Source organism: Tachysurus vachellii, chromosome 6, assembly GCF_030014155.1.
Source record: "Tachysurus vachellii isolate PV-2020 chromosome 6, HZAU_Pvac_v1, whole genome shotgun sequence".
NCBI lineage: Eukaryota > Metazoa > Chordata > Actinopteri > Siluriformes > Bagridae > Tachysurus > Tachysurus vachellii.
The window spans coordinates 13836413-13861992 of record NC_083465.1 but is presented as its reverse complement, the minus strand read 5'-3'; the positions used below and the strand labels follow the sequence as shown (position 1 = coordinate 13861992).

At 38.4% G+C, this 25580-nt stretch overlaps 2 protein-coding genes across 7 annotated transcripts in view; one reads left to right on the top strand and one right to left on the bottom strand.

The window, feature by feature from the left end:
* The first annotated feature begins 1437 nt into the window (after window positions 1-1437).
* Window positions 1438-10318, top strand: LOC132847279 (core histone macro-H2A.2). Of its 2 annotated transcripts, none has more exons than XM_060872433.1 (10): window positions 1438-1569; window positions 2670-2703; window positions 2804-2976; window positions 4381-4487; window positions 5600-5791; window positions 5961-6065; window positions 7436-7535; window positions 8042-8131; window positions 8249-8423; window positions 9672-10318. In XM_060872433.1, exons 3-10 carry the CDS (start codon window positions 2805-2807, stop codon window positions 9835-9837), a joined length of 1107 nt encoding a protein of 368 aa, XP_060728416.1. In that variant the 5' UTR covers window positions 1438-1569; window positions 2670-2703; window position 2804; the 3' UTR covers window positions 9838-10318. The 2 variants fall into 2 exon arrangements, with proteins under 2 accessions (XP_060728416.1, XP_060728417.1); XM_060872434.1 differs by lacking the exon at window positions 1438-1569 and adding an exon at window positions 1617-1707 and having other exon boundaries at window positions 2670-2702; window positions 2802-2976.
* A 383-nt stretch (window positions 10319-10701) lies between these two features.
* Window positions 10702-25580, bottom strand: part of gbf1 (golgi brefeldin A resistant guanine nucleotide exchange factor 1) — a 53814-nt gene continuing 38935 nt past the window's right edge. For 4 of the 5 annotated variants that reach the window (XM_060872429.1, XM_060872432.1, XM_060872428.1 and 1 more), the window contains 29 exons: window positions 25343-25554; window positions 25154-25252; window positions 24842-25036; window positions 24564-24756; window positions 24336-24476; window positions 24127-24215; window positions 23602-23804; window positions 23068-23191; window positions 22282-22407; window positions 21039-21121; window positions 20665-20901; window positions 20451-20544; window positions 20184-20360; window positions 19927-19991; window positions 19558-19684; window positions 19371-19442; window positions 19106-19200; window positions 18788-18941; window positions 18292-18517; window positions 18047-18195; window positions 16531-16777; window positions 15344-15546; window positions 14689-14839; window positions 13950-14080; window positions 13762-13863; window positions 13542-13655; window positions 12894-13071; window positions 12579-12740; window positions 10702-12454 (listed from right to left, as the gene is read on the bottom strand). In XM_060872429.1, the coding sequence (XP_060728412.1) occupies window positions 12198-12454; window positions 12579-12740; window positions 12894-13071; window positions 13542-13655; window positions 13762-13863; window positions 13950-14080; window positions 14689-14839; window positions 15344-15546; window positions 16531-16777; window positions 18047-18195; window positions 18292-18517; window positions 18788-18941; window positions 19106-19200; window positions 19371-19442; window positions 19558-19684; window positions 19927-19991; window positions 20184-20360; window positions 20451-20544; window positions 20665-20901; window positions 21039-21121; window positions 22282-22407; window positions 23068-23191; window positions 23602-23804; window positions 24127-24215; window positions 24336-24476; window positions 24564-24756; window positions 24842-25036; window positions 25154-25252; window positions 25343-25554 (4406 nt within the window). In that variant the 3' untranslated portion in view covers window positions 10702-12197. The remainder of the gene's footprint in view (window positions 12455-12578; window positions 12741-12893; window positions 13072-13541; window positions 13656-13761; window positions 13864-13949; window positions 14081-14688; window positions 14840-15343; window positions 15547-16530; window positions 16778-18046; window positions 18196-18291; window positions 18518-18787; window positions 18942-19105; window positions 19201-19370; window positions 19443-19557; window positions 19685-19926; window positions 19992-20183; window positions 20361-20450; window positions 20545-20664; window positions 20902-21038; window positions 21122-22281; window positions 22408-23067; window positions 23192-23601; window positions 23805-24126; window positions 24216-24335; window positions 24477-24563; window positions 24757-24841; window positions 25037-25153; window positions 25253-25342; window positions 25555-25580) is intronic. The other variant, XM_060872431.1, reaches the window with a different exon arrangement.

The following is a 25580-nucleotide window of genomic DNA, read 5'->3' as shown; positions in this document are numbered from 1 at the left end:
AGCCGATAGCGAGCTGATTGATCAGGAACAGTAAATTAATTATATTAATAAGACAGATTTGAGGAATATTTAGACAAATATTCAGTGGCAACAAGCTTCAAACCAGGCATAAAGTTATCTAGTGTGTAACCATCTGAATGCAGGTGATGGTGAATATCCCAGTCACTTTCTTGGGTGACTAAACTAGTCAGGTTCTTCAGTGGAAGATCCACCTTCCGTTTTTCTAAAGTTACTTATTATCTTCCTGCAGTGTATTTTCCACTGCCATTGAGTTGGACTCTTGCATTACACTCTGATCATCAGAAGCCCTGGTGGCAGGCAAATAACACTCACATGCTCAGAGTTTGAGGTACAGCCCCTGAAATGACCTCAGGATTTGTCTCTTTATGTGAGGCAGCTGTAGGCTACTGAGCTCGCTCATCATTAATGTCATATTTCTGCGGTTAGTAACTGTAAGTGCCTGCCACGAAAGTCCTCATCAACGGGCCTCATTTATCAAGCTGGATACACAATAACCGATTTATCCGTAAATTGTTGAAAGGAGCATTTATACAATAAATTTAATGTTCTAAAAAAAAATGCCTTCTTTTCAAGAGAAAGTGTTCAGTGCTCAGATTGAGAAATGAGGCTCAATCTGAGCATAAACTCAGCATCCTAACCTGAAATACACAGAGGGCTGGAGTTGAGAGTTAAAGATTGGAACAATTTTAACAAAGCAACAAAGCCACACTGGCGAAGAAGCCTACAGTAGAGATGGACATTTTATAGGGTTATCTTCACAGTCCTGTGGTGACGACGTGCAAATGGCAAAATATAACTTAACAAAACATAACATTTTACGCACAGGTTCCTGCAGACACAAGCTCAGAAAACGGTGACCAAAATCGCACGACCACGCGTCTATAACGGTCTTCTGCTGCCCTCTGAAGGAAGCGTTCAGATGCGCACCAAAGCACCGTAATGACCCGTTACTACTCACGTAGGCATCTGTAAGCAAAAAGACGGAGAGATGACTTACTACATCTACATTCAATCATAAATAACCATGTAAGATTTGTGTAAGATAAAACACATCCAGCAAGACACCGCCTTCGATAGGAATAGCGCAGATGTTTATAAAACTTGGTGAACCGTCAAATGACCTCCTTTTGGAGGAATTCTGAATGAATCCTGCGGATTTAATTCAGAGCTAAAAAGTTTTCCAATCTTTTCCAAAGGATTTATTAATTACTCACTTAGTGCCAAAGCGTTTCTAAATATATATTATTATTTTTTATGTATTTATTTCTTATTTGTTATATTCCCACCACCTCTGGAGCATATTTGGGGGCTTTTGCTCTATTTTGCCCCTCAGCAGCATCAGTAGCATGAGCCTGCCTCCATCGCCTGTACACTGCTACTGGCTCCAGTTTGCTATCCTTTTTTTTTTTTTTTTTTTTTTTTTTTTTTTTTTTGAAGAAGAGGAGCTCAGCATAAGGGCACAGAACACGGATAAGAGCAAGAATTGCTTGTGGGAGCGTCAAAAGAAATATTTGTCTTTTATATGTCGCGTTAAGTAGGAGACAACAGGTAAATTCCAGCAAATAATAACCGCCTGTGTGTTTAATAGGGTTGCGATACAGGGACTACTTCCACTTTCCGTGTGTGCAGATTAGAGCCTCGGTCCTACGTTACTGTACACGGTGGTGGCGGAGAAACAAAATGGGGGTTAGTTCGTGGGCGGAGCGGCTTTAAAACCTAACGCTTTGGCCTCTCTACAGCCTATCGCTTTGATCAATCCGATAGCGGACGGTGTTGTTTGCCATGTAAAGCGGTTAAGTTAATAGGCGAGGCCTTTTTCGGTCCGCGGTTATGTGCGCACATTTCATCCGAGTTCCTACATGGCGCCCACGTAACGACTGCAGCTCGAGGAGGCGCCTTTTTCTGCAGCGCGCGCGGTTTTGTCTTTTTTTGTTTGTTTGTTTTGTTTTAATCTTTTTTTTTTTTTCTGGAGACAGGACGACACGATTTTTTTAGCGCGTTTATATGCATTGGTGTTTTGCCGTTTTAAAGAGACGATTTTCCTTTAAGTGTGTGTGTTTCTGTGTGAAGCCGCAATAGATGTGTGTTATTCGCTCGCGCATTAACGGCGTTGCACAGCTCGGTGCTTCTTACGCACGTTTTTCCTCAATAATATATATGGCATTTAGACGATATGTTTTTATTGCATGTAGAACAGCTGATCTGTTGCGGCAAATGAAAGAAAAAGAAAAAAATAAGCCCATATGCATACAATGTCAAGATCACTAATGAATTATGTATTGGCTGTAAGGAGAGATGACAGCTGATGTGCTGCTGCTGAGCTCCTGCCACTCACTAAATGTCATTTCTAATTCATTTAGTGGAATTACAAATATAAAGTGTCTTAATATTAGGAATTCTTTTTGAAAATTCCCTGGTAAAATCATGGACCATTTGTACTCATGTTTATTATCATTTTATTTTATAAGAAATAAAATAAAATGATAATAAACATGAGTACAAATGGTCCATGATTACTAGGTACTAGGGAAAATTATAACTTGTGCAATGGAATTTGATTTCATGTATCTTGTTTTGATTATTGTTTTATAATAGAAACGATTTCAGTTCACCCAATGACTTATTGCATGTAACTATATTTTAAATAGGTATTCATCCAGTGACACTGTGAACCAAAAAAAGGTGAGGTCACGGCCTGATTAGTGTGAATGTTCAACCAATACATTTACATTTGTGCACCAACTCTTTGATATCTTTAACCCTCTTATTGCATCTAAACCAGTATGTCAGCCAGAGGAGGAAAAAAGAAGACCACCAAGCTGTCACGCTCAGCACGGGCTGGCGTTATCTTTCCTGTAGGGAGGATGATGAGGTACTTACGCACAGGGACTCATAAGTACCGCATCGGTATGGGAGCTCCTGTCTACATGGCAGCTGTCATTGAGTACCTGGCAGGTGAGAGCAGGCACACAGACACAGAGCTATCTCTCATTATATATTATCATTATACACACACACACACACACACACACACATATATATATATATATATATATATATATATACAAATAAATAAAAAATACATTCACCTGTTGTTAATTGAATATGTGATTGTGCTAAGAATGAACCAATCACCTCATATTTAAAAAGTAATTCTCATATACTTGTCATCAAGTATATAAATCTTATTAACCCCAAATAAGCTGTTTCTGTAGGATATTCTTGGATGATCTTGGAGTTGGTTCAGAAAGATCGTATAAATTCTTAATGTCAGATAATAATGAAGTAAGATGTACAAAAGAATGCGAAAAAACATTAGGTTTTACCATAAAATACAGAAGACTTATCTGAAACTCCCAAGAGACCTACAGCAACATTAAAGGAACTGCAGGAACATCTGCACGCTCATGAAAAAACAAACAAAACAGAACAACAGCAGCCAAAGTACCTTTCTAAATCATCTTGAACTTTGTGGCAAAGTCTGTGCTATGAAACCAAGGTAGAAGTTTATGGGCATAACTGTAAAAGTTGTGTTTGTTACAAAAACAGGACAGCTTATCATCCAAAGAACATCATACCTACTCTGAAGTATGATGGTGGCAAGATCATGCTTTTGAGGTTGCGTCTCTTCAGGCAGGGCTGAGAAAATGAAGATGAAGGAAAAAATCACCTTCCAGCATAATAATGTTTTTTTATATATGTATGTAGTTTATACTTTTTTTATTTATCTACCTCCTTTTGTTTTTTTATCCCAAATTGCATTCCTTATGTTTGAATACCAGACTGATGCAAAAAGCATTTCACTGCATGTCGTATTCTGTACAGTATGTATGTGTATGTGACAAATAAAATTTAATTTGATTTGATTTTTTAATGTCTTAGAGCACAAATACAAAACAACATAGGAAGAAGACCAATGTTTTTAAAGGATCAATGTTTTTCTAAATCCTATCAAACCTGTAAAACAGACTAGATAAGGGCAGTGCACAGGAGATCCACGTGTAATATGACAGATCTAGAGCGTTTTCAAGGAAGCATTGAATAAAATTGTCAAATCAAAATGTCCCAAGTTGGCAAGCAAACAATAATTTGACAAAGTATTATTTGAGGAGTGTACACAGCTGTGCTACCAGGTTATTGTATGTTTATTTTTCCTTTGTTTCCCAGTAAGTCATTTTTTTATTCTTGTGTTTTACTTGAAATTGTTGTACTTATATGTTGGTCGATATATCACATTTATCAAAACTTGTCAATTTAGTTTATACAGTGCTGTATGAATGTTTATTTATAGTTGATATGGATACACAGAGATGAATATAAATCCATGTGTTATTTCTTCCATTATTTCCATCATTTTAGCTGAAATTTTAGAACTAGCTGGTAATGCGGCCAGAGACAACAAGAAAGGACGAATTACTCCACGGCACATCAAGCTAGCAGTGGCTAATGATGAAGAGCTTAACCAGGTACAGTACACCTTAAAAGAGATGGTCTTAACTCTGGACAAAACATATATCCTCCCTCCTGTGAAAGAAGTGTTTATTTATTGCGGTTCCACTTCCTCAGATTTATTCCACATTTCATTTATTTTAAATGAAATTTGGGTGAATGAAATATTAATTCATATACATGTAACCCTGATAGCTGATATATAAAAAGAACACATTTTAAAAATAAGATATAAAAATCAATGATGGTTACAGCATCCTGGTGCACAGAAGAATTTCAGGATGATGTAGGTTTTTACAGACAGACAGACAGATACTTTATTGCTCCTGAAAGAAATTCAGGCATCCAGTAGAAAAATACAGAAAAACACAACACAAGCAACATACATTGTACATAGGAGTGTACAGATTAAAATGTCGACCCAAGTACAGTAAGTTAAAAACCTATGTTACGCAGTAGCATTGTCTATAAGGCACAGCAGTGAGTACAGTAGGTAGTGCACATTCAAGCAAGTTCTGTGCAAACATTGGGGTGATGGGTGCACAAATTAGGTCATTTAAAAATGTCCAGTAGCAGCAAGTAAAGACATGAAAAACTAAGATACTGAGACACTCACTATGAAAGCTGTTAGTCATGATCTTGTTATCTTTCTTTGTTTATTATCATTTAGAGTCTAAAATTGTATTGGTATTATGGACAGTTCTGTCGCTGAAGGATTTGCAGGTGGTTTGAACGAAGAAAAATCAGCATAATGTAATTTACAATTGATCATGGAGGAGAACATTATTGTTAAAATGTCAATCAATTCACGTATCAACAGATACTATTACATTGTATACGCACAGTTCACACTTAGCTTTGTAGAGATACAATTATACCAAAGTCTCTTGTAAAAGTCTCTTTATAAAAAGAAAGGATTGACAATACGTCATGTAATGTGTATGCAAGACAGTCTATAATTATAAGCTGGATGTCAAGGACATTAAGTGAAACAGGTGTCTTGTTCTTGTTCTTAAGCACAGTAATGCTGTATACATACATACACAGATAACAGATGTGACTGACGGAATAGCAGCAATATGCTTTTCAAGACAAAATGTCACTTGTATTTTGATGTGGTATTGTGCAGCTACTCAGAGGGGTTACCATATCAAACGGTGGCGTCCTGCCTCGTATCCACCCTGAGCTTCTCTCCAAGAAGAGAGGAGGGCGAGTGAAGGTGGACTCACAGATGACAGCACCAGAAAAAACAGATAAAGAAGTGAAGAGCAGCAAGAGGTCCTCCAAAAAGAGCAGAGGAAAACCAGGCCGTAAACCAAGGGTCAGTCCAGAGCTACTTCCTCTCAGCAAGACCATCTTTATATATGCACACTGGTGATTTTGTGATTTCAGGAAACACTATTTATATTGCCGCATTCCATTTCTTCATGACATTTGGGCCTGTTGTGTTTTGTAAAGAAGTCACTTATGTTGACTTTGTCTGTTTGCAGAAGAGTGCAGAGAACGACAAAGACGGAACCAACAGCACAATGGAGGATGGACCAGGAGAAGGATTTACTGTTCTCGCAGCAAAGAGTTTGTTCCTTGGACAAAAGGTATTGAATTGACAGTTAATAGACTTTTCAGTTATTTACAATGTCATTTATACAGTGGCTTGCAAAAGTAACTCTTTAGATTTGTTAAAAAAAAATAACAAATGATAAACAAATATTCTTCCGGTCAGAATTAAAAAAATCCCAAAAGCAGTATTGGTCAATGTTTTAAAGAAGCTCAAAAACTGACAAAATCCTGCTTGCATAAGTATTCAAACCCCTTAGGTTCAACAAGCTCCATGTGAAAGACACATTTAACTTTTAAGTGGCCTTCAGCTGTGAAATATTAAAACTACCTCCATTGAATGGTCATGGAAGAAACTGTCAGTCAGAAGAAAAAGTGAAAATGAAAACTAAGGAGCGAGATGAAATGAAAGTAGGATCAGGTAATAGAACTGTATAACATAGAGATAGGATGTAAAATTATATCATCCCTTGTAAGTACTATTTGAGGAAATACTGTTGGATAACTGAGGAAGTGCAATCAAAATCACAACACCCAAACTCTCCCTAGACCAAGCCATCACCCAAAACCTCAAAACCTGTGGCACACAGTCACTGGTAGAGTTACAGAGGGCATTGGTGTAGAGTGGAGGGGCAGCAGACAACCATTTCAAGCTGTATAACTGACTGAGGGTAGCTAGAAAGAAACCATTGTTTAAGAAAAGCCATATAAAAACTGTTTTTTGGGGTTTTTTGTATGAGACCAAGATAGAGATTCTGTATTTGGGCAACATTTTTCCTACAGTGAAATATGTTGAAGGCAGCATCATATTCTGAAGCTGCTTTTTATCCACAGAAGCTGGGTTTCTTGGCAAAATTAAAGAAATGAAATAAAACTAGATCATAATAAATATTATATAGAATAACAATGAATGAAAATACAGGTGGATGTTACAGTTTGTATTACAAGACCAAAGCACCATAGTTGTTAACAATTAAGTCATAGTCCAAGTGGCCAGGTCTGAAACTTACTGAGATCTGAAACCCCACTGATCACTGAAAATTGTAGTCAGAAAAACTGGATCCATCCAAAGTGGAGCAAATCTGCCAGGAATAATCGGTGAAAATCATTTTTACACACTGTTGCGACTTACACCAAGAGACTTACAGCTGCAGCAAAAGGTGGTTGAATACTTATTAGCAGCATTTGTCAGTTTTACTTTTTTTGTTGTTAAAAAAATTCATTCTAAATTTTAAAATTGACTTTATGAACATTTCAGGTTTGTAACAAAAAATGACAGAATACATGCGGAATTTGTACTCAAGGCGAATCTATAGATAAATGTTCCTAGGTTTTTGACCAATGTTACTATTACCAGAAATCTGATATACTGGTAAATAATGCTAACACCATTTGTCATCTGTTACAGCTATCTCTTGCAGAAAGTGACATCGGCAAAATTGGAACCATTAAAGTTGAGGGAATTATTAATCCCACAAATGCAGAGATTGATTTGAAGGACGGAATTGGTAAGTAGATAACATGAAGCAGAGATACCGGCATCTATAGTTTAGCCATTGCAAATTTTTGACCCCTTGTTTACATGCGAGAGCTGCTTCAAAACTACTCTGGTGTGCTGTCTCAGCTAAAGCAGCAGTTATTCCAATTAAGAAAAAATCCATCCAGCAGAGAAGCCAATTCACTAAAGACTCGCATGCTTCTAGTTACTTTAGTTTCATACCAGCTTTATCTAGGTTAACTTTGACCTGTAAGTTCATGAGGCTTAGAAAGTGTCAAATAAGGAGGAGGTCCTACTGGAGGAGCTGCTTAATAATAAGTAGAGATCTCACCAGTCAGTCCAGTGGCACATAATGGGGAAACTAGAATCCATCTCATCCTCTGGCATTGCTTAAGAAATGTGTAGCTCAGAGTAAAACATGATTCCTATTGATAGATTGATTCCTTTTTCAGTTTGTTATTAATAATTTAGATATTCTTTAGCTCCAGCTTTATCTATATCTACTACATAACACAGGTAATGCACTGGAGAAAGCTGGAGGAAAAGATTTCCTGGAAGCCGTAAAAGAATTGCGGAAAACACAAGGCCCCTTGGAGGTTGCGTCAGGTAGGTTTTTAAAACTAGAGGGAGTGGGAGTGCACTGCCTATTTTTACTTCCCATCTATTGTTTCCTCTTTGGAAACTTATAATCTCTGACTTTTTGCTTTGCTTTCTTCACCCCAGTTGCAGTTAGCCAGGCCAGTGGGATGGCAGCACGTTTCATCATCCACTGCAACGTCCCTCAGTGGGGCTCTGACAAGTGTGAAGATCAGCTGGAGAAGACAGTGAAGAACTGCCTGTCTGCTGCGGAGGAGAAGAAGCTCAAATCTGTAGCCTTCCCTTCTCTACCAACTGGAAGGTGAACCTTTATACAACACATTAAATTAAGTATAATGATATACACATGAACTACAGGACTATTGTGCAGCACCGGCATTGATGAGTTATTTTTATAACTGCAGTTCTATCAATAGTGCAAATCACTTTTTTTTTTCTAAGCACTCATATTCTAATATTAATATTTCTATATTTGTATAGTCTGTTAACATTTCTATTTCTTTACTCATTCACAGGGATTGTTTGGTGGATGTTCCATGTAATTCAAGTCTTCTAATACACTTAAAGTTCTTTAACAAAATTGTATAATTTTGGGGAATCTCCTTTTTATCACAATGCTAAAGTTTCTTTTACTTTTCTGATATGGAAGACTAAGAATGGTGCTTTTTGTGGCTTTTCTGTAACATGACCAGCTGAGCGTTCTATATTATTAACTTCAAGAGGTAGAAACTAACACATATAGCATAAACTAACACATTTAACTATGTTGCACAACGCAAACTATTAAACTAGTCTGTACTATTAATAGCATGTGCTTCTTGGTTTATTCCTTATATAAGAACATTTACTGTTTTACAAATGTGTTATAAGCTAAAATGTGCCACATGAAAATAGAATGAAAATTAAACTATATAAATGTATATATATAGAAAATTAAACTATATATATTTATCTTTAACTTATTTAGAGGAGGCCAAGCTCTTTTAACATTTCATTTTGTATAAAAGTTGATTTAATCCCTATTTAATCGTGGCCTAATGGTTAGAGAGTCTGACTCCTAACCCTAAGGTTGTGGGTTCGAGTCTTGGGCCGGAAATACCACGACTGAGGTGCCCTTAAGCAAGGCACCGAACCCCCCCAACTGCTCCCCGGGCGCCGCAGCATAAATGGCTGCCCACTGCTCCGGGTGTGTGTTCACGGTGTGTGTGTGTTCACTGCTGGGTGTGTGCACTTTGGATGGCTTAAATGCAGAGAACAAATTCTGAGTATGGGTCACCATACTTAGCTGTAGGTCACTTCACTTTTTTTTTTAATTTAAGCTAATGTTCCTGTGTAGTTTCTGGTACATAAAACAATATTACAAACGTCACAATCATACATGCTCCCTCAGCATGCCTTTGATTATAACTCTAAAGTTCTATATTTATCATCTAAATAGAATCAAGATGTCACTGTTTGATGTGGTCATCTCACTTAAATCAGCATGTGACATTCCTAGACAAACGACTCTTTCTGTCTTTTAACAACGTTCTCTTTCAATCTTTTTCAGAAATGGATTCCCAAAGCAAACTGCAGCCCAGCTGATACTGAAGGCCATTTCAAACCATTTTGTTTCAGCAACCACGTCCTCTCTGAAGAACATTTACTTTGTGATGTTTGACAGTGAGAGCATTGGAATTTATCTGCAGGAAATGACCAAGATGGATGTCAAGTGATGATTGCACAATGGCTTTTTTGTTGGTAGTTTGCATAGCTCGGATGCTAGTCTGTTTTATCTGGTGAGTTCTGTGTAGGCCATTTTTTTTATGGAAAACTGAACTGACGGATGTTAGCATCCAGGCTAACAGCAGAATTTCGGCTCGTTTTCCAGCTGACGTGCTGTTTGACTAAAGATGCTGTAGTTATTTGGATATCAGAACAAATTTGGAAGGTATATAAAAAGGGTATTTGTGAGTGACGTACTATATGCGTTTATGTTACACTGTTACCTTCATGACACTCATTTAGAGTAGGCCAAGATCATTTGTTCCATTTTTGTTCTTAGACTGAGCTTGTTTTAACATTCCTTGTTGTATAAAGATTTTAATCACTGTTTTTCAGCTAGAGGTCCTGTGTAGTTTCTGATACAGTTAGTTTATTAAGGGAAAAATGTGTTTGTCATTTTGATTTGAAATAAAACAGATGTTTTACACTGTATATCAAGGCTCATGTCTTCAAGCAGTTGTGTTTCTGGTTAGCAAAAACAAAGAGGGTTATAATGCAGTTCATTACACCATCATCATATATTGTACCATATATATTATATACAGTTTATTTCATAAAAAATACTAATTAGCTAATTATTGTTAATAACACGTATGCTAAATTCCTGAGACAAAAGCACGGCTACAACGCAACCAGGAAAAGTCAGTCCTCTGGCCAGACACTGAAGAGAGAGAAGATAAGAGAATGCATTGCTTTCTGTAGTTTGCATGTAACTAGCTGTGTGATGCATAACAGATAAGGGGTAAGATAACAGGTAAGATTTTTATAATGTGAACCTTCCCAGAAGGTTACAATAGAATTACCATACAAGTTACTTAATTTGTCATATATTTATTAGATTGTAAAAAGTACATTTTATTCATATATACACATTTGTATGTTATTCCTGTTGACTAGAGAATTACCTAAAGTCCATCATAATTTTGGGTGAGGACTCATTTGTCACAAGGCAATGGCATCCCAGTTTCCAAAGTTAAAGCAACTAATTTCTGAATGATTCTGAACTTTAGCAGCAAAAGACATAGTCTTCATTACTCCAACTATGTTCTATTTTCATAACTGGGCATCACTTTGTGTTTCTCTGCATTTGATATGAACCCCATTAGCAAAAAAAAAAATTAATAATAATCCAGAGGTCCTGGAGCAAAAACTAGTCTGTACACATATTTTGGGAAAATAGGTACAATAATACAGAACTCTTGTAGGTATAACTGATTTATTAAACAAAACTGACTGTTTTTTCTAGTCTTGTAGTATATATCCATTCCAAAGAATTGTCTTTGTATATATTTTTGAAGAAATGTGATTTTTAAACTAATTACACCATCATCAGAAACACAACATGACCCCAAAACTCATTAAGACCCATCAGGACTAAAAACAAAATAAAACCTGGCATGCAGATTTCCATGGACAGCACATTCACCCATTTACACCACCTCTGACTGACTTGCCAAACCTGGAATGTTCAACTTGTGGTGTTCACTGAATAAATGGATCTCCTTTGTCTTTGGGTTACATCTCAAGAGACTGTACAATTCATTATGTCTCATCAAAAAGACTACATATTGACAGATATTTTCAAATGATGAAATGCAGGACAAACATTTCTGAAATTATCACGGTCAATGTAGAACACAAAATAACTACGTAAAAGTCTAAGAAAGCAAATTTGTAAACATAAATTATATTTGTTTAAATGTTACTATACAGTTTAAATTATATTGAGTGGTGTTGAGAGTTAGTGCTAGATCCATTTTGATGGTTCTATTTTCTTGCAGTCCTTACACCCCAGAAATAAAACACTATTCAGTAAAGATAATGCTGAAACTAATCCAGATAATATAATGATCTATCTGTTCTAATAATTGTTGTCGTGTGTGTGTGTGGAGGGGTGTAAGACACTGTAGATTCTATATATTAAATCTGCACAAATGGGTAGAAATATAAACCTGAATCAGTGTCATACCTGGTCCCATCACTGTAGGGATGTCCTTCATGTTCCAGTTGTACATTGCTAATCTGAATAAATATTTGTGCAAACTGGTTTAATGAAGGCTTGCATGATCAACAGCACTGTGTGCAATATACCTTAGTGTGGAAATGGTTATTTTGAGAAAATAAGGAGCAAGGAGTCAATTGCGCTCTCTCTCACTCTAGCTCGCCATCACTCTATTCAGGTCCTGGCCTTATGTAAATGTATTCGTTTGTGCTGATCGTGCGGCAAGTCGAAGCAATGCGGAGAGAGAACAGCAGCATAAGAGGGTCTCCGGTGTCCTCTTCTAGATGTTCAAGGACAATCTTGCATGCTCTATTTGACCTCTGATGTGTCAGTAGGGTCAGTTGGACGAGGTGCAGGAAGCAGGGGTACAGGTGATGTGGCTTCGATGAGGGCGGGATTTAGAATGATTGGTAGTGTCATGGGGGGCACGCCCACCTGCAGTGGAGAGGCCAGGGGCTGCAGTATTAGAGGAGACTGAGCGAGAGTGGGCGGGGAGTCAGATGACATCTTAACTGGAGTGGGCATTGGAGGAGTGGAGGGGGGCACTGGAGATGATCCATCATGTCCTGTATCAGTTAGAAAGAAAAGATTTAAGCACGGTTGTAAGCACAATATTATATTCATTCAGTGTCTAGGTAACATGCATGGTGGGTTCTGCATGTAGAGCAGCAAGCATTGTTCCATGCTCACCGTTGGCACTGGGTGTTTGTATCTCCTGAGGAGATGCAGGTCTGCTGGGGGTCTTTGGCTCTGTGGGGGCAGATGGCACTGCTGCAGGGGATGGCACAGGAGGGGAGGGAGAAGTGGGAACAGAAGCAGGAGCAGGTTCTACAGGAACACTAAGGACAGGTTCTGCACACAGTCAGGGTACAGTGATAATTAAAGAGTGACTATTACAGGCAGAAATACACAGAGAATCACTGAGAACCTGAAAACATAAGCACTCTAAAGACAGGGTGTATTATAGACTGTGATGTGAAACATTAAATCTCTGCATTGTGATACCTGGCATGACGGCTTGTTTAAAAAGCTCCTCTCGAAGGTGTGGCAGGAAGCAGTCAATCCTCTCCCATGTAATTTCCCACAGATCAGAGTAGCCTGTACGCGAGTCTGCACTGTGGAAGATCCCAGCTGTGTCCATTACCAACAGCATGTTCTTCAAAGACTCAGGGATCGCCTCCAACTGCAAAGCAAAAAAAAAAAAAAAGAATTACAGCATTTTATTTATGTAAACGGTGGATATTATGAAGATAGTTATTATTTGGCTTATTATTAAAAAAATAAATCAACTTATGTAATGTTCACTCGTGTTAAATAATGCATTAAATAATGCCAGATAATGAAATCTTAAAGTAAATGGCTACTAATAAGTACTGTGGCAAAGGAACAGAACATGACACAGTGCAGGCTATGTAACAAAGTAATACATATATTGCTTCCTTTTTCCTTTTTTTTTTAAAAAAAAAGAGAAAACCTTTTGCCGAAAAACATAGTATAGCTGAAATTAACCCTATGCTTTTACCTCACAGGTACTGTATTTAAAATTAAAACGAGTACAGTGCACCACAAACTGTGCCTTTGTTGGTACTTGCTTGCTTTATTGCGCACAAAACGACGTCAGAAACTATGAATATTACAGTGGCCGTGTCTCACCAGGAGGTCACTGGAGCCAGCATGCATGTATTTGTCCATGAAGTCAAGGATGGTAAGCCAGAGAGCAGCAAATGTGGGGAGAGAAAGTAGTGGCGAGAGATGCTGAAGGAACACCTGAGGAGGCCAGTGCACCAAGGGTCATTTAACACTTTAAAGCAGTTTTGAATCATCAAATTCACTTTTTTTATTTACAGTTCACAAAATACTAAATCTACCAGACCTTGGAGAGCAGTGTGCAGGCCCTCATCCTGGTCTCTTCCATGCCCCCGACATCTGCTGGGCTGATATTGTCTAAGAGCTTAGTCAGCAGCGGAAACAGGACCTGACATAAAAGGGGTTAAGCTCTGAATCAGCATAAATTGGTGTTTGACTTGTATTTAACTACTGTGTCACATGTGATTGTCTCACCTTGTTGAAACAGGATTCCCACTCCACAGCATCCAGTGTTTGCAGATCATGTACAAGTAGCGCCCTCTGGAGGTAAGTGAGAGCCTGCATCCGAACCTGTCTCCGAGCATCACAGCACAGCCAGGCCATACCTGCAGGGGTTATATCAGTCAGTCCTCTATTCTGCAGGCTGACACATACGTTATTGGCAGTAAAATACCCACAAACTCAGAAATGTGCTTCTTAAATGTTCTTCACTCAGATAGCTGATTAACTGCTTTGTAGCTGTATTAATATAAATGTAATATTAATTTATCTAAAACTACATTTTATTAATTAATCTATCAACATTGCTCAAAAATCCAAAATAAATTCTGCATGATCTCAGTTTGTGATCACAAATTAGGCTGCACACCATGGTTAGGTAACTGGAGAAGAAAGCACATGCTTGACAGTTTTTTTAGGGCATATTTGGTATAAAAAAAAATGTAATGACTTCTTATACAATGTTTTAAATTCATTTGAATGGCTTAAAATTACAGATCATGCATACTTTAAGGGTTTTCTGCTGATGTTTAAATCTTTCTCAGTCTGATGTGACAAAATGAGAGAAATAAAGTGGCATGAGTATTGAATAGGGAAAGGACAACACAATTTACTACAAGAAAAACCTTGATGTGTGACTCATGGCATGGGAGCTTCATAATACAGCTCAAGAAAGTGAGAAAACTTTATTTTGTACGACTGCTGTAAATCTGACCTTGAAGCAAAGGACACCAGCAGCTTGACCACAGCGTCTGAGAGTCAGCTTCAATCTTCTTTCCACTGGCCTCCAGATGGCGCTGTTCTTCAGCCCATGAGCTGTAGATACTGGCTGCCCTTGTGTGTAGCGTATGCATCAGATCTAACAACTAGAGTGGAAAAGTACCATTAATTAAGTATTAAGAACTAATGCACTTGCCTTAACCATCAATATTACATGACAAATTCACCTCTAGGACATACCAAACTGAAAAATATACCGATATCTGCTGATAAGTTGATTAACATGCATCTTGTTTTATCTAAGTGGGTGAATGAGATGCAGTGAACAGTGTGGAATACAGGCAGAAATAAGCAGCAGCCTTATATTCCAAAGGAAATCTGGGTGGTGAAGAGGTCTGAATGAGTTGTAATGTGTGTATTATTTTTCTGTGATTTATTAAACAGGGTAATTAATTACCTTTGGATTTAGATTAGCCATTCAATATAAAATATACAGCAGTTATCACCAATTACTGCACATTAATTTCGGCTGCAATAGAAAAGGAAAAACAAAGCAATACTCCTACCCCAAAGGACCTCACCATCACACAACACTACGGCAGCAGGCATGTACACAGCAAAGGTAGTAGGGAAAGGGCTGCGGTACTTACGTCCTGACTAACCTGTAAAGACACCGTATGGTAGCTGGCTGGCACCCCCTCATCCTCCTCATCGTCACTGTAGGAACGGGAGGGCCGCTGACTGGTGGGTTTGGCTCGTAGGGACATACCCTCCTTCTCTCGTGGCTTCCTCCGTAACCGACTAGCTTTTGAGTCATATTTGTGGCTCTTTTTTTTCTCATGGGTGCGATAACCTGTTTAAGCCACAGGAATGCAGTGAAACAAAAAAAGTTAACAGAGTTAAACCTCATTTTGTCAACTTGTCTACCAGTCTTTCCTGCCTTTTCAATCATTTGACATAACAGTAACATCATCTTTTATCTTTCACCATCGGTGCATTTCAGTAACAAAATAGTTCCCTTGGAAACATATCAAAATATTTTTTTTTCCTGTTTCTTGATGTGCAGAAAACAAAGAACAACTATACTGCATGTTTACAGCACGGTTTCCATTAGCTTTTTACATGTTGGAACTACGCTCTTTGATCAAGCTGCTTTCATAGTGAGCTCGTAAGCCCTGTTGACAGCAGGTATCTACGAAAGTGCATGGAGTGCTCTGATGAATAAGGAGCCCATGTCTAATCACAGAGCCAAAAGTGCTGAATGTCTTAACTAAGCCTACTGAAAATAGCTGGATTGAAAAACTGAGGGATAAAACAGAGCAAGGGTATATAAGTCACGCAGTTCGATTGCCCCGAGTTAAATGACTCACCCTTAGAGCACAGCTTAAGATACCCAACCAAAAAGCTTCCAGGCACTGACACATCCAATTACAGTGCTATAGAACCAGCCCACACAAAGTCTTCTTTAATCCCAAAGGAGTCAACCTGCACATACGAGGTCTGAAAAGGAGTCGGTCTACACACATAAGGCTTGCTATAGTGCTTTGATTAAGTGAAAACCCAAGGAAACAGAATTATGATGTCAGTTCAAAGTAAGACAGCACTAGATTTGTTTTCTTATTTCGTTTTGCTATTTCCACTAAGGTTTCTCTAAAGCGAGGGCACCGAATCCCCTGAAGCAACATATTTTAGTGAGACTCAAAGTGTGGGTTAATAAAGGAGTTGACATAAATAAAATACTTTTTGTTGTTTTGATATCTACGTCTTGTTTCTAAATAGAAAGCAAGGACATGATAAGTGAGCCAAAAATAACAGGTGTGTACTTAAATTCACTAACCTCCATTAAGACTGGCTTCCACAAATACTCGAATGGCTTTCACACAAAGCTCAAAGTTCTCAGGTGTGACATGCGCAGCATCACGTACAATAAAAGAGAGTGACTCCACACACTTGATGAGGGACTTGGTATCATGCAGGCCCATGTCCTGACCCAAAGTTAAACTGTACTGGTTTATAAGAGGAGTCTGAGCTTTAGAGTCTGGAACATGTAGTGCCCTACTGCTCTCCAGGTCATCCTTACCAACCTTACAAAAAACACAAAGACATAGTACATTAAGTGCAGATGACATGAATTCACATGGTCTCCTCAGACGAGGAGTGTCAATATCATTTAAGACTGATGGTCGAACCAAAAATAAAAATGTTAATTTAACCTTTTGCACATGTTGAATTACTATGTTAACCCCGAGTGTTCTGAAAATTACATTTATATTATCCGTACAATACAATATCATTTACAAAATTAAAACTAGATCACTGCTATTTAATTTAAAAACATATACAAACATACAAATAATCTCACAACCTTTTGCTTTACTCCGCATATGAACATCAACTATTTTTCAAACACTATAGTAGTCACTATAGCCTGTTAGCTATGAGAAGAAGGTACTAAAGATTGCATTTGTAATGAATTACCTAAAATCCATAAGAATTTGAAGTCATGAAACACATTTTGCTTTTAAATCCATTTTGCTTTTAAAGCTTTTCAATTTTTATAATGTCATTTAGATGTCCATGTGTGAGTCCAGAGTACAGTTTAGACTTGTTAATGTTTTATGGTAAAAGTCTTCTCACAGATATATAAGCATGAACATGTGAAGAATTTGGAGGCAAAAGCTGCCATTTTGGGGAACATCCAAGTCCTGGGTGTTAGTAAACTAATACTCGCTTATTATTGCAATTGTTCCAATATCACATCTGATGAGCTCATAGTAAACAGCGAGCGGAATAATGAGAAGCCCTTCCTTCCCATACTTTAGGAGAGCTGTACAGTATCTCACACAGATCTAGTTTTAGTTAAAATGTCCAAGTGTATTCATAGCATTAAATAATGACTTATGTAGCCATGAATCTTAACATTTAGTGCATTTAAGTGCTTGGTTATGTTTAAAAAAAGAGCATCAAATTGCAAATGCTTGAAAATCATGCTCTAATGATATTACACGTCTAGCACTACACTGCTGACATATTTCGGTTCCAGGCTGCTGCTACACTCCTTAATATACAATCAAAAAGTCTGAATTCTCACTCAATTTCATAACAATGCCTCCAATTTCCCCACTGCACCCAGCCTTAAAGCATCACTCGCATTTATTTTTAAAAACTTTAGATGTCACGACTGTGTGATATCTGAAAGAGTTGAAGGGTTATGCATTAAAGAAATCTCATAAAAGTGCATGATGTTCTATTGTACAAAAAAATTACAATATAATACTGAAAAAGAGATCTACAGTAGATGTAATGTTAAATGTATGCAGGAAAAGACAAGGGTAGAGTTTTTCTATACTCACCACTAACCATCCCACTTCGACTTCAGTTGCAGAGCGCGGCATTCTGGGCTTGCTATGTTCAGTGTAGACCTCAGAGTCAGAGGTATAACCTCGATCCAAAGTCACTTCACTCTGGTGGTATGAGCTCACTTCACTATCGGACTGAGCACCTAGAGAACCCATGCATTTAAAATTCAGTTATCACAACACCATTTCACTGTCAGGGATGTCAGATGCATGTCATATCTTTCAGACATACTCTTTACCTGTGTCACTGTCAGGGCTGCTGCTGGTGATCTGCAGTGCAGCTGGAGGTTTGACTCCAGCACCGATGCACTCCAACAGCGTAAAAAGAGTGTACCAATCCTCAGTGCAGTGGATGTTGGCAGCATTGGTTTTGAGAAGCTCGTGGAGACCATAAGCGACCTCTCGACTTACTCTGGACAACACATGAGGCTTCATCATCAGGAGCAAGCGCAAAGAGAGCAGCACCTGTGCAAGGAGTAAAGCAAGGGGAAGAACAAGTTTCACACTTGGCTCTAAATTCACTATATAGTTAGTCAGGTATGGTCTTTGTACGCTAGCTCAACAACAAGTAACTAATGTCACCCAAGTTTCATGCATGTCCCTGCTGTTTCTGAATGATCATGTGTTGTCTAGGGTGTGTATGTGAGACTCGATGTCAAATATTTTCTATACATTTGTATGAGAAAATTAAAAGGGACACTTGATTTTTTGAAAATTAAAAGCGATTGGACATACCTGTGAGCTGATGTCCTCTCTGCGCAGCAAGCGTATAGCAAGTCTCAGTAGACCCACTACAGCTCGTTCCACCAGGAAACAGCTCTCATTGGCATGCACACACAGGTGATATAAACGTGCACGCACAGTCTGCCACACACACGTCACCCGGTCTCTGTAGGTACCCAGACACAAGAAAAGTCAGTCGTTCTTTTCAATGCTTTAAATATACCCAATAGTTTCACAAGAACTAACACATTGATACGTTAATCTTTGGAACTACGACAGTCAGAGAGGGCGTCTCTATGTACTAACATGATATTTTAACAGTCATAGTACCTATTCTCTAGAACAATGCGCAGAAGCATCTCTAGACAGAAAGCAGCATCTTCTTCATCGTAGTTCTCTTCATCGGGAGTCACTGAGATGAGGGCCTGGAACATATTGGTATATCTATTATAAAAATATAGATTACCCTATACATAATCAATCTATATAAAAAAACTGGGCAGTATACTGGATTAAATCCTTCAATTTCATATGCTGATTGAGAAAGTTATTGTAAACAGACAATGACTAATGCTGCTGAAAAAACTGGCCCCACCTTCATAAGCTCTTGCAGAGATTCCAGCTGCAGAAACTTGCTTTCTGTGATCAGTTTCTCAGGGTCACAATGCTGTCAGATGGCGTTTAGAAAAGTGTAAGAAAAATCAAGAACTGAATTCAGCAGCAATAACAGAAAGAAAGCACAAATGAAGGGGAGATATTTTGTATGTACAACGTGCATTTACCCTTATACAGAGCAGGGCAGCCTGCTTGGCCTCCTGATTTTCAGTAGAGGGGCCTCGCTGTCCGGACTGCTCCGCTCCCCCACTCAGTGTCAGCCAGTTAACAAAGCTCAACACAGCCGACTCTCCCCTGAGATAGACATGACCTTTAGTGAGCGTACTGATGCTGTAAAGTGCTTTAACTTTTTATCAACTATTTCTCAACTGTAGCTTATAGTACTGAGAAAAACCCATTTCATTTTATTCCAGTTGTGTTTGTAAAAAAAATAATGCTTATGATGTTCATGAACCCATATAGCTTCAAATCCTTATTGTTAATTTCATCAGGATTTTTTGTCTAAAATCTATTATAAGGACGTCAAATAAATTTACCTGTTTGATGGTGTTTCCTCACGTTGTAGAGAAATCTTTCCATTAGGCTCGACAAAGTCCTCTACCTTTGAAGAAAACAGGAAACAGGAAATGATTACTCTTTATTAAACAAGCTAAACGTTTATACTCGTATTGAAATCTGCCTTACGGATATTTAATAGCGGAGCAACAAACTTCAAAATCCCCCTAGAAATTGTGTTTCAACTCTGTGCAAATGTAGCAAAAGGAGTAAGAACGCATCTTACTCTTTCTCTCACCTCTACCATGGATTTGGGTAAGAGCTCAGCCCTGAAGAGTTGCAGCATTGCATCCATGATGTTTTTCCAACCCTCTCGCAAGATATCACCATGGCGATGGGCGAGGTTAAATGTAGTCTTTGCTGCTATCTGAGCTTTAGCGTTGCTGCCAAAAACTGTGGGCAGGTTTTCTACAGACTGGCCACACAAAACACACCGTCACATACTGTATACAGCATGACCTCAAATGAAGAACTAATTGTGACAGACATTGTACATTGTTATTACCTCACTGTTGAGTGTGGTAAACTTGCAAAGAGAGATGATTAAATTGTCAAAAACATCACTAAAGCCATAGTGTGCAGCAATCATTGCACATTTCCTGGAAAGGGTACAAATTTCAACACGATTATTGTGGTTTGATCAGCATCAAAAGACATAATTCGTTAGTTTTGGAGATTAACATTCTACAATGAGACATCTTCCATTCTATAGCATGTACCTAAAACCTGCAATGGCTTTTTGGATAATGGCTTCCTCTAAGCTCTTGTCAAACACGTAGGAAAGGGCAGCGATTGTTGGGCCCCAGGTCATTGTGAACAGGTCGTGATCATAGCTGCCTGCAGGCACATGAAGGAAGAGCCCTTCAGATGTGGCTCCTCTGTGCAGCAGCACACTCCACATATAGTTCTCTTTTACCAGGCCTTTCTGCTCATCAGGCATAACAATTTCTTCATTCCTGCAGGAAAATCACAAACACCAGCAACTTAACTTATGGCTAATGGTACGCTACAGTGTGAGGAAACAAAGATGGTTTGACGTACATCAAATGTAACTAACTAATTCATATAAAACTATATGGTTTTGCTATCTTACTTGATGGCATTGTAGATATCTTCCAGCATGTCCTGATCAAAATCTTTACCACCATTCATACCTTTCAGATTCTTCTTGAATTGCTACAAAAATAGAAAGAAAAAGAACCATTAAAACCTTTTCATTCGTGCTAACTGCAGTAACATCTCTTTCTTATCGCCTTTCAGATCTAATATTGAGCCTCAGGGTTACTGCTTCTGCTGTCCCTTAAGTGTTAAGAGTTGGGCAGACAGGTCTAAAGCCAAACACAGCCCAAATAAACACACACATCCGCTGCTGAGTGATGGCGTTAGGCCACTGTTTTACTGCATGCCTTCTTAATGGCAGGTAAAACAAGGGAAAGCTAAGCTCCCTGGAGAGAGGGATGAACAGAAAGAGAAATAAACAGTGGAGTAAACAGGGAGAATGGGGGAAGTGCCAGTTGAGCCTGTGTTGTTCCATACTGGAGCTTTGGTCCAGACATTTACTATAACTGCTTCAGAGACGGGACAGCTGCAATCACATACGTCAGACCAAACAGCACTACGACTTCTCAGCTTCAAGAGCTCCACTTTCACTTAGAACTCTGCTACAATAATTATCCCTGAAGTATGCAGTGTGGGTATATCCCAGGACTAACTTCCAAGAAATTGTGATCCATTTTATACGGTCTGTAGATGGATTTTCAAAATTATTATGGTACTAAAATATTATCGACACGCCTGGCTAGAACATAAACCTCTAAGAGTGTCAAATGCAAGTGTGTGTATGTATGTATATTTAAGTCTAGTCAAAATTGCTTCTGAGAGTTGCCTAAAATTACACATTTATGGTTTTTTGTTTGTTTTTTAAAGAAGTTAGAAGTTTTAAGCTTTCTACATTTGGTAGGGTGGTAAATCTGAAGCAGCCATAGTTAAAAGCACATAGTGTTGTCATCGATTCAAGCTGAAATTACAGCTTTGTACAAGTTATGTAGTCAAAGAAGTCTACAAATTCTTAGAAAGTAGACAAGAAAACACACGATAATAACATTTAATAGAGTAATAACTATAACGTAAAAGGTAATAGAGCAGAATGCAGACTTACAAATAACATTCTCACTAAATCCACTGATGTATAAAATCTATTCTACTTTCATCATTAAACATGTATGGCAAAGATATAAATACACACGTCTGCTAAAAAAGCTGTTAGTGGTTTACTGCTCTAAAAGAATTCCTTAAAAATGTGTAATTCTGTAATGTAGTGGAGATGTCCGACTCACCTCTAGAGTCATGGGGATATTCTGCTTGCGAACATTGTGGTTGTGTTGATCCGTGTTCAACATAATGACCGCATAGGCCAAAGCAAAACCAGCATCATTTGACAAGAAGGGATTCCCGTTTACTTTCTGTATACAGAAAACAGAACTATACAACGGGCACAGAACGAAACATCGAATAAATCTAGCAAGAGTAGAAATATTTTTATAAATCCCTTTAATATAAATAGGTCTCAATAATTCCTCTGAGACATGCTTATGTCTACAATAAGCTGATATAAAAGGGAAGGGTTTCAAACTTGTGTATCTATTCTGTGTGAAATGAGCTCATCTGCTTTTTTCAGACTGAGACTAAAAAAGACATTACTATGAATACTTTCCAGGTCACATACAGTGACAACCGAGCTTTTTTAAGGTGTGCATACTAAATGTTCTCTTTCTTTGGTTTAGCCTTGCCTCTTGCGGCAGGACAGATCGATTATGTCACATGTCCTGCTGCTAATTTTCCTTGTCCCTGATTACCTGCATGACTAATGTGCCTGTCCTTTATCCCTACTGGGTTGCTGTTCCATAGTCACTAATTACCCGATGATAGGGCCAGTTGGTGGTAAGGATTGACTTAGCATGTGGTAATGGAAGATGTGGTGTGTGTGTCCTAGTAATTGTGTGCAAGTGAGACAGCAGTCTACACTCTATTTACAGTATATGTGTGTGTGTGTGTGTGTGTGTGTGTGTGTGTGTGTTACTGTATCCCTGCCAAGGTGAATGTGTGTATGGCAGCTGACTCACATGCCAGTTGTCAGTGAAGGTCTCCAAGAGCCGATGAATGACCGGCGCTTCGCCAGAAAGTCGGAAAGCCTCCAGATACAAACGCAGCGCCTCGTCTATGCGCAGCCCTTGGAAAGTGAATGTTCTGGAAAGAAAGAATGATTACATTACATATATCATATACAAGTAAATGTTAACACCTCCAGAGACTGATTATGTTGTCTTCACATTCAATTACAGAGGTGAAACGGCTGATACGGCTAATCAGAGTAATATAATCACAAACATGAGGAAATATGTCTTTAGATCCAACAGAGAAAGTACAATATCAGCAGATAACAGTACAACAGCAGATGGCAGCACACTCTGCCAGCAGCACTATTACTGAAGAGCAGCTGCAGCAATGTGTCTTAAATGCAAACACCTTGCTGTTAATTATCTTACAATAACTGCTGAGCTTGAATATAAATCATACTCTAAAATAAAGTGTAATAAGCTAAAAACCTGTCAGCATCATCTACTATAACCTGAAGTGCATCTTCAATTAATTCTTACCTGACAAAACTATCGAGCAAATCCATATTGTTCCTTTCACTGATATATTCTCCAATCATCTTCTTGTCCAGTCGGGGGTTGTCTCTAAGCCACTGAGCCACCGCGTTGGTGTCTGTAGGGCTACTCAGAAGACCTTTATCCTGCAGAAACTGGATGCCATTCTTAGGCTTCTGATTAAACTGCTCTGTGCCAGTGATGAGAAGCTACACATACAAAGCAAATGCATTAAACTACTTATATCTTCTGATTAAAAAAGCTTTTATTTTTCACCAGCATGCTTCTTTTTATGTTTCTTGCCACAACGTGTGAACATCAGATTTCTGAAAACCTTTTTTTAATTTTTCACTTCACACCAATGAAACAAATGCAGTTGTGTTCCACCTTACAGCTGCAGCTCAAATGATTACTTACTGTATAACATGAGCCGGTGGTTGAAATGACCCTTATACTTACTCTGTTACATCAATACATTATGTATATATAAACACGTGTAAATATTTTGTTTTTTTGACAATAGTTTGTTACCTTTTTCTTGTTTCTAATGTTCAGCAGTTCCTGGGAGTCTGGAAGACAACTGCTAAAACGATGAGGTTTTTTAGGACTTTTCTTTTCAGCTGAAATATTTTGGAAGAGGAAAAGAGATTATTCCACTGCCAAACAAAATGGTTAATGTAACAATTGTGTTCATTCTCAAACAAATGCATTATTTAGGTGATACGCAGTAAGTACAGTACCCGAGTCAGTCTCCTCCTGGTCTTGCCTACCAAGTCTCAACTTTTCAGCCATCAGATGACCACTAGTTGGAGGGCATATTGATGGCATTCCAGACTCTAGAGCAGTCTGTCCATTTGGACCAAACAATGCCTTGCCAGCCTCTGTAAGCATAAACAATAGAATTAGCAGAAGCAGAGGAATAACAAATACTTTGTGACTCCTGAAATTCGGCTCAAAGTTCATCAAACCTTTAACTGCATCCTTGGTACCGTCTACAGAGGCCTCTCCTTCGGCTGTTAAAGTTTCTGAAAGCTCTTGCTCAGCAGCTCTGTTCATCACTTTGGCCTGACAGTGGGCCTCAGTGCTGTCTATTACAGTTAACAGGGCTTCGAGTGAGAGAAGATGTGTTGTGTAGAGCTGTCCAGAGACGGGAAAAGCGTTCTGAAAAGCAATAGAACAAATCAATCAACCCTGATTTCTAGATTACTGAAATATTTATTTAGTAATCAAGGTTGGGAAGGATCACCTTGGAGAGCAGCTTAGTGAGGTCCTCAAAAAGATTGGAACAGTAGAAATCACAGTCATAGTTAATATAGAGCTCAGTTACAAAGCTAGGGATTCTCCACAGATGCACAATCGCCTCAAGGGCCATTTCCTTCATTTCATAGGGCATCTTGGGGTTCTCTGAGGTAATGATGTCCATAAGCTTCTTCAAATAAATCTACAAGAGACAGCGTTAATTAGATATTTCACACAATACTAAACCTGTGTTTAAATTAGAGAGAGGTCTGCATAATTGATACTAAAGTATTTAGATCTAGAAATTTAGAACACAAACCTCAAGCTGAAATTTGAGATGTCCACGCATGCTCTCAAACAACAGAAAGCACACTCGTATGGAGGCAGCATACAAATTCATTCGGTCTTCACTTAATAACTAGAAAAATAAAAAGGCATTATTGAATTCTTTTACTTTATTTAGAAATAAATTCATGGTCAAAAGTAAACCCAGAAAGAAAAGATGAACCTGTATGAGATGTCTGCAGAGTTCATCTTTAACTAGAACCAGCAGGGATTGGTAGGGTGCGATGTGTGTGGCCTCTAGAGCCACGTTGAGCAGCTGCAAACCCATATGCTTCATCACATCCGAGTTGTGACGGTCGTGAGGGTTGGTGAGAGAAATGAGAAAGCGGAAGAGCTCTCTCAAACATGGGAGTCCATATGGGATCAGAGCGGCACCTGATGGAAAATAAATGAAGCAAGCA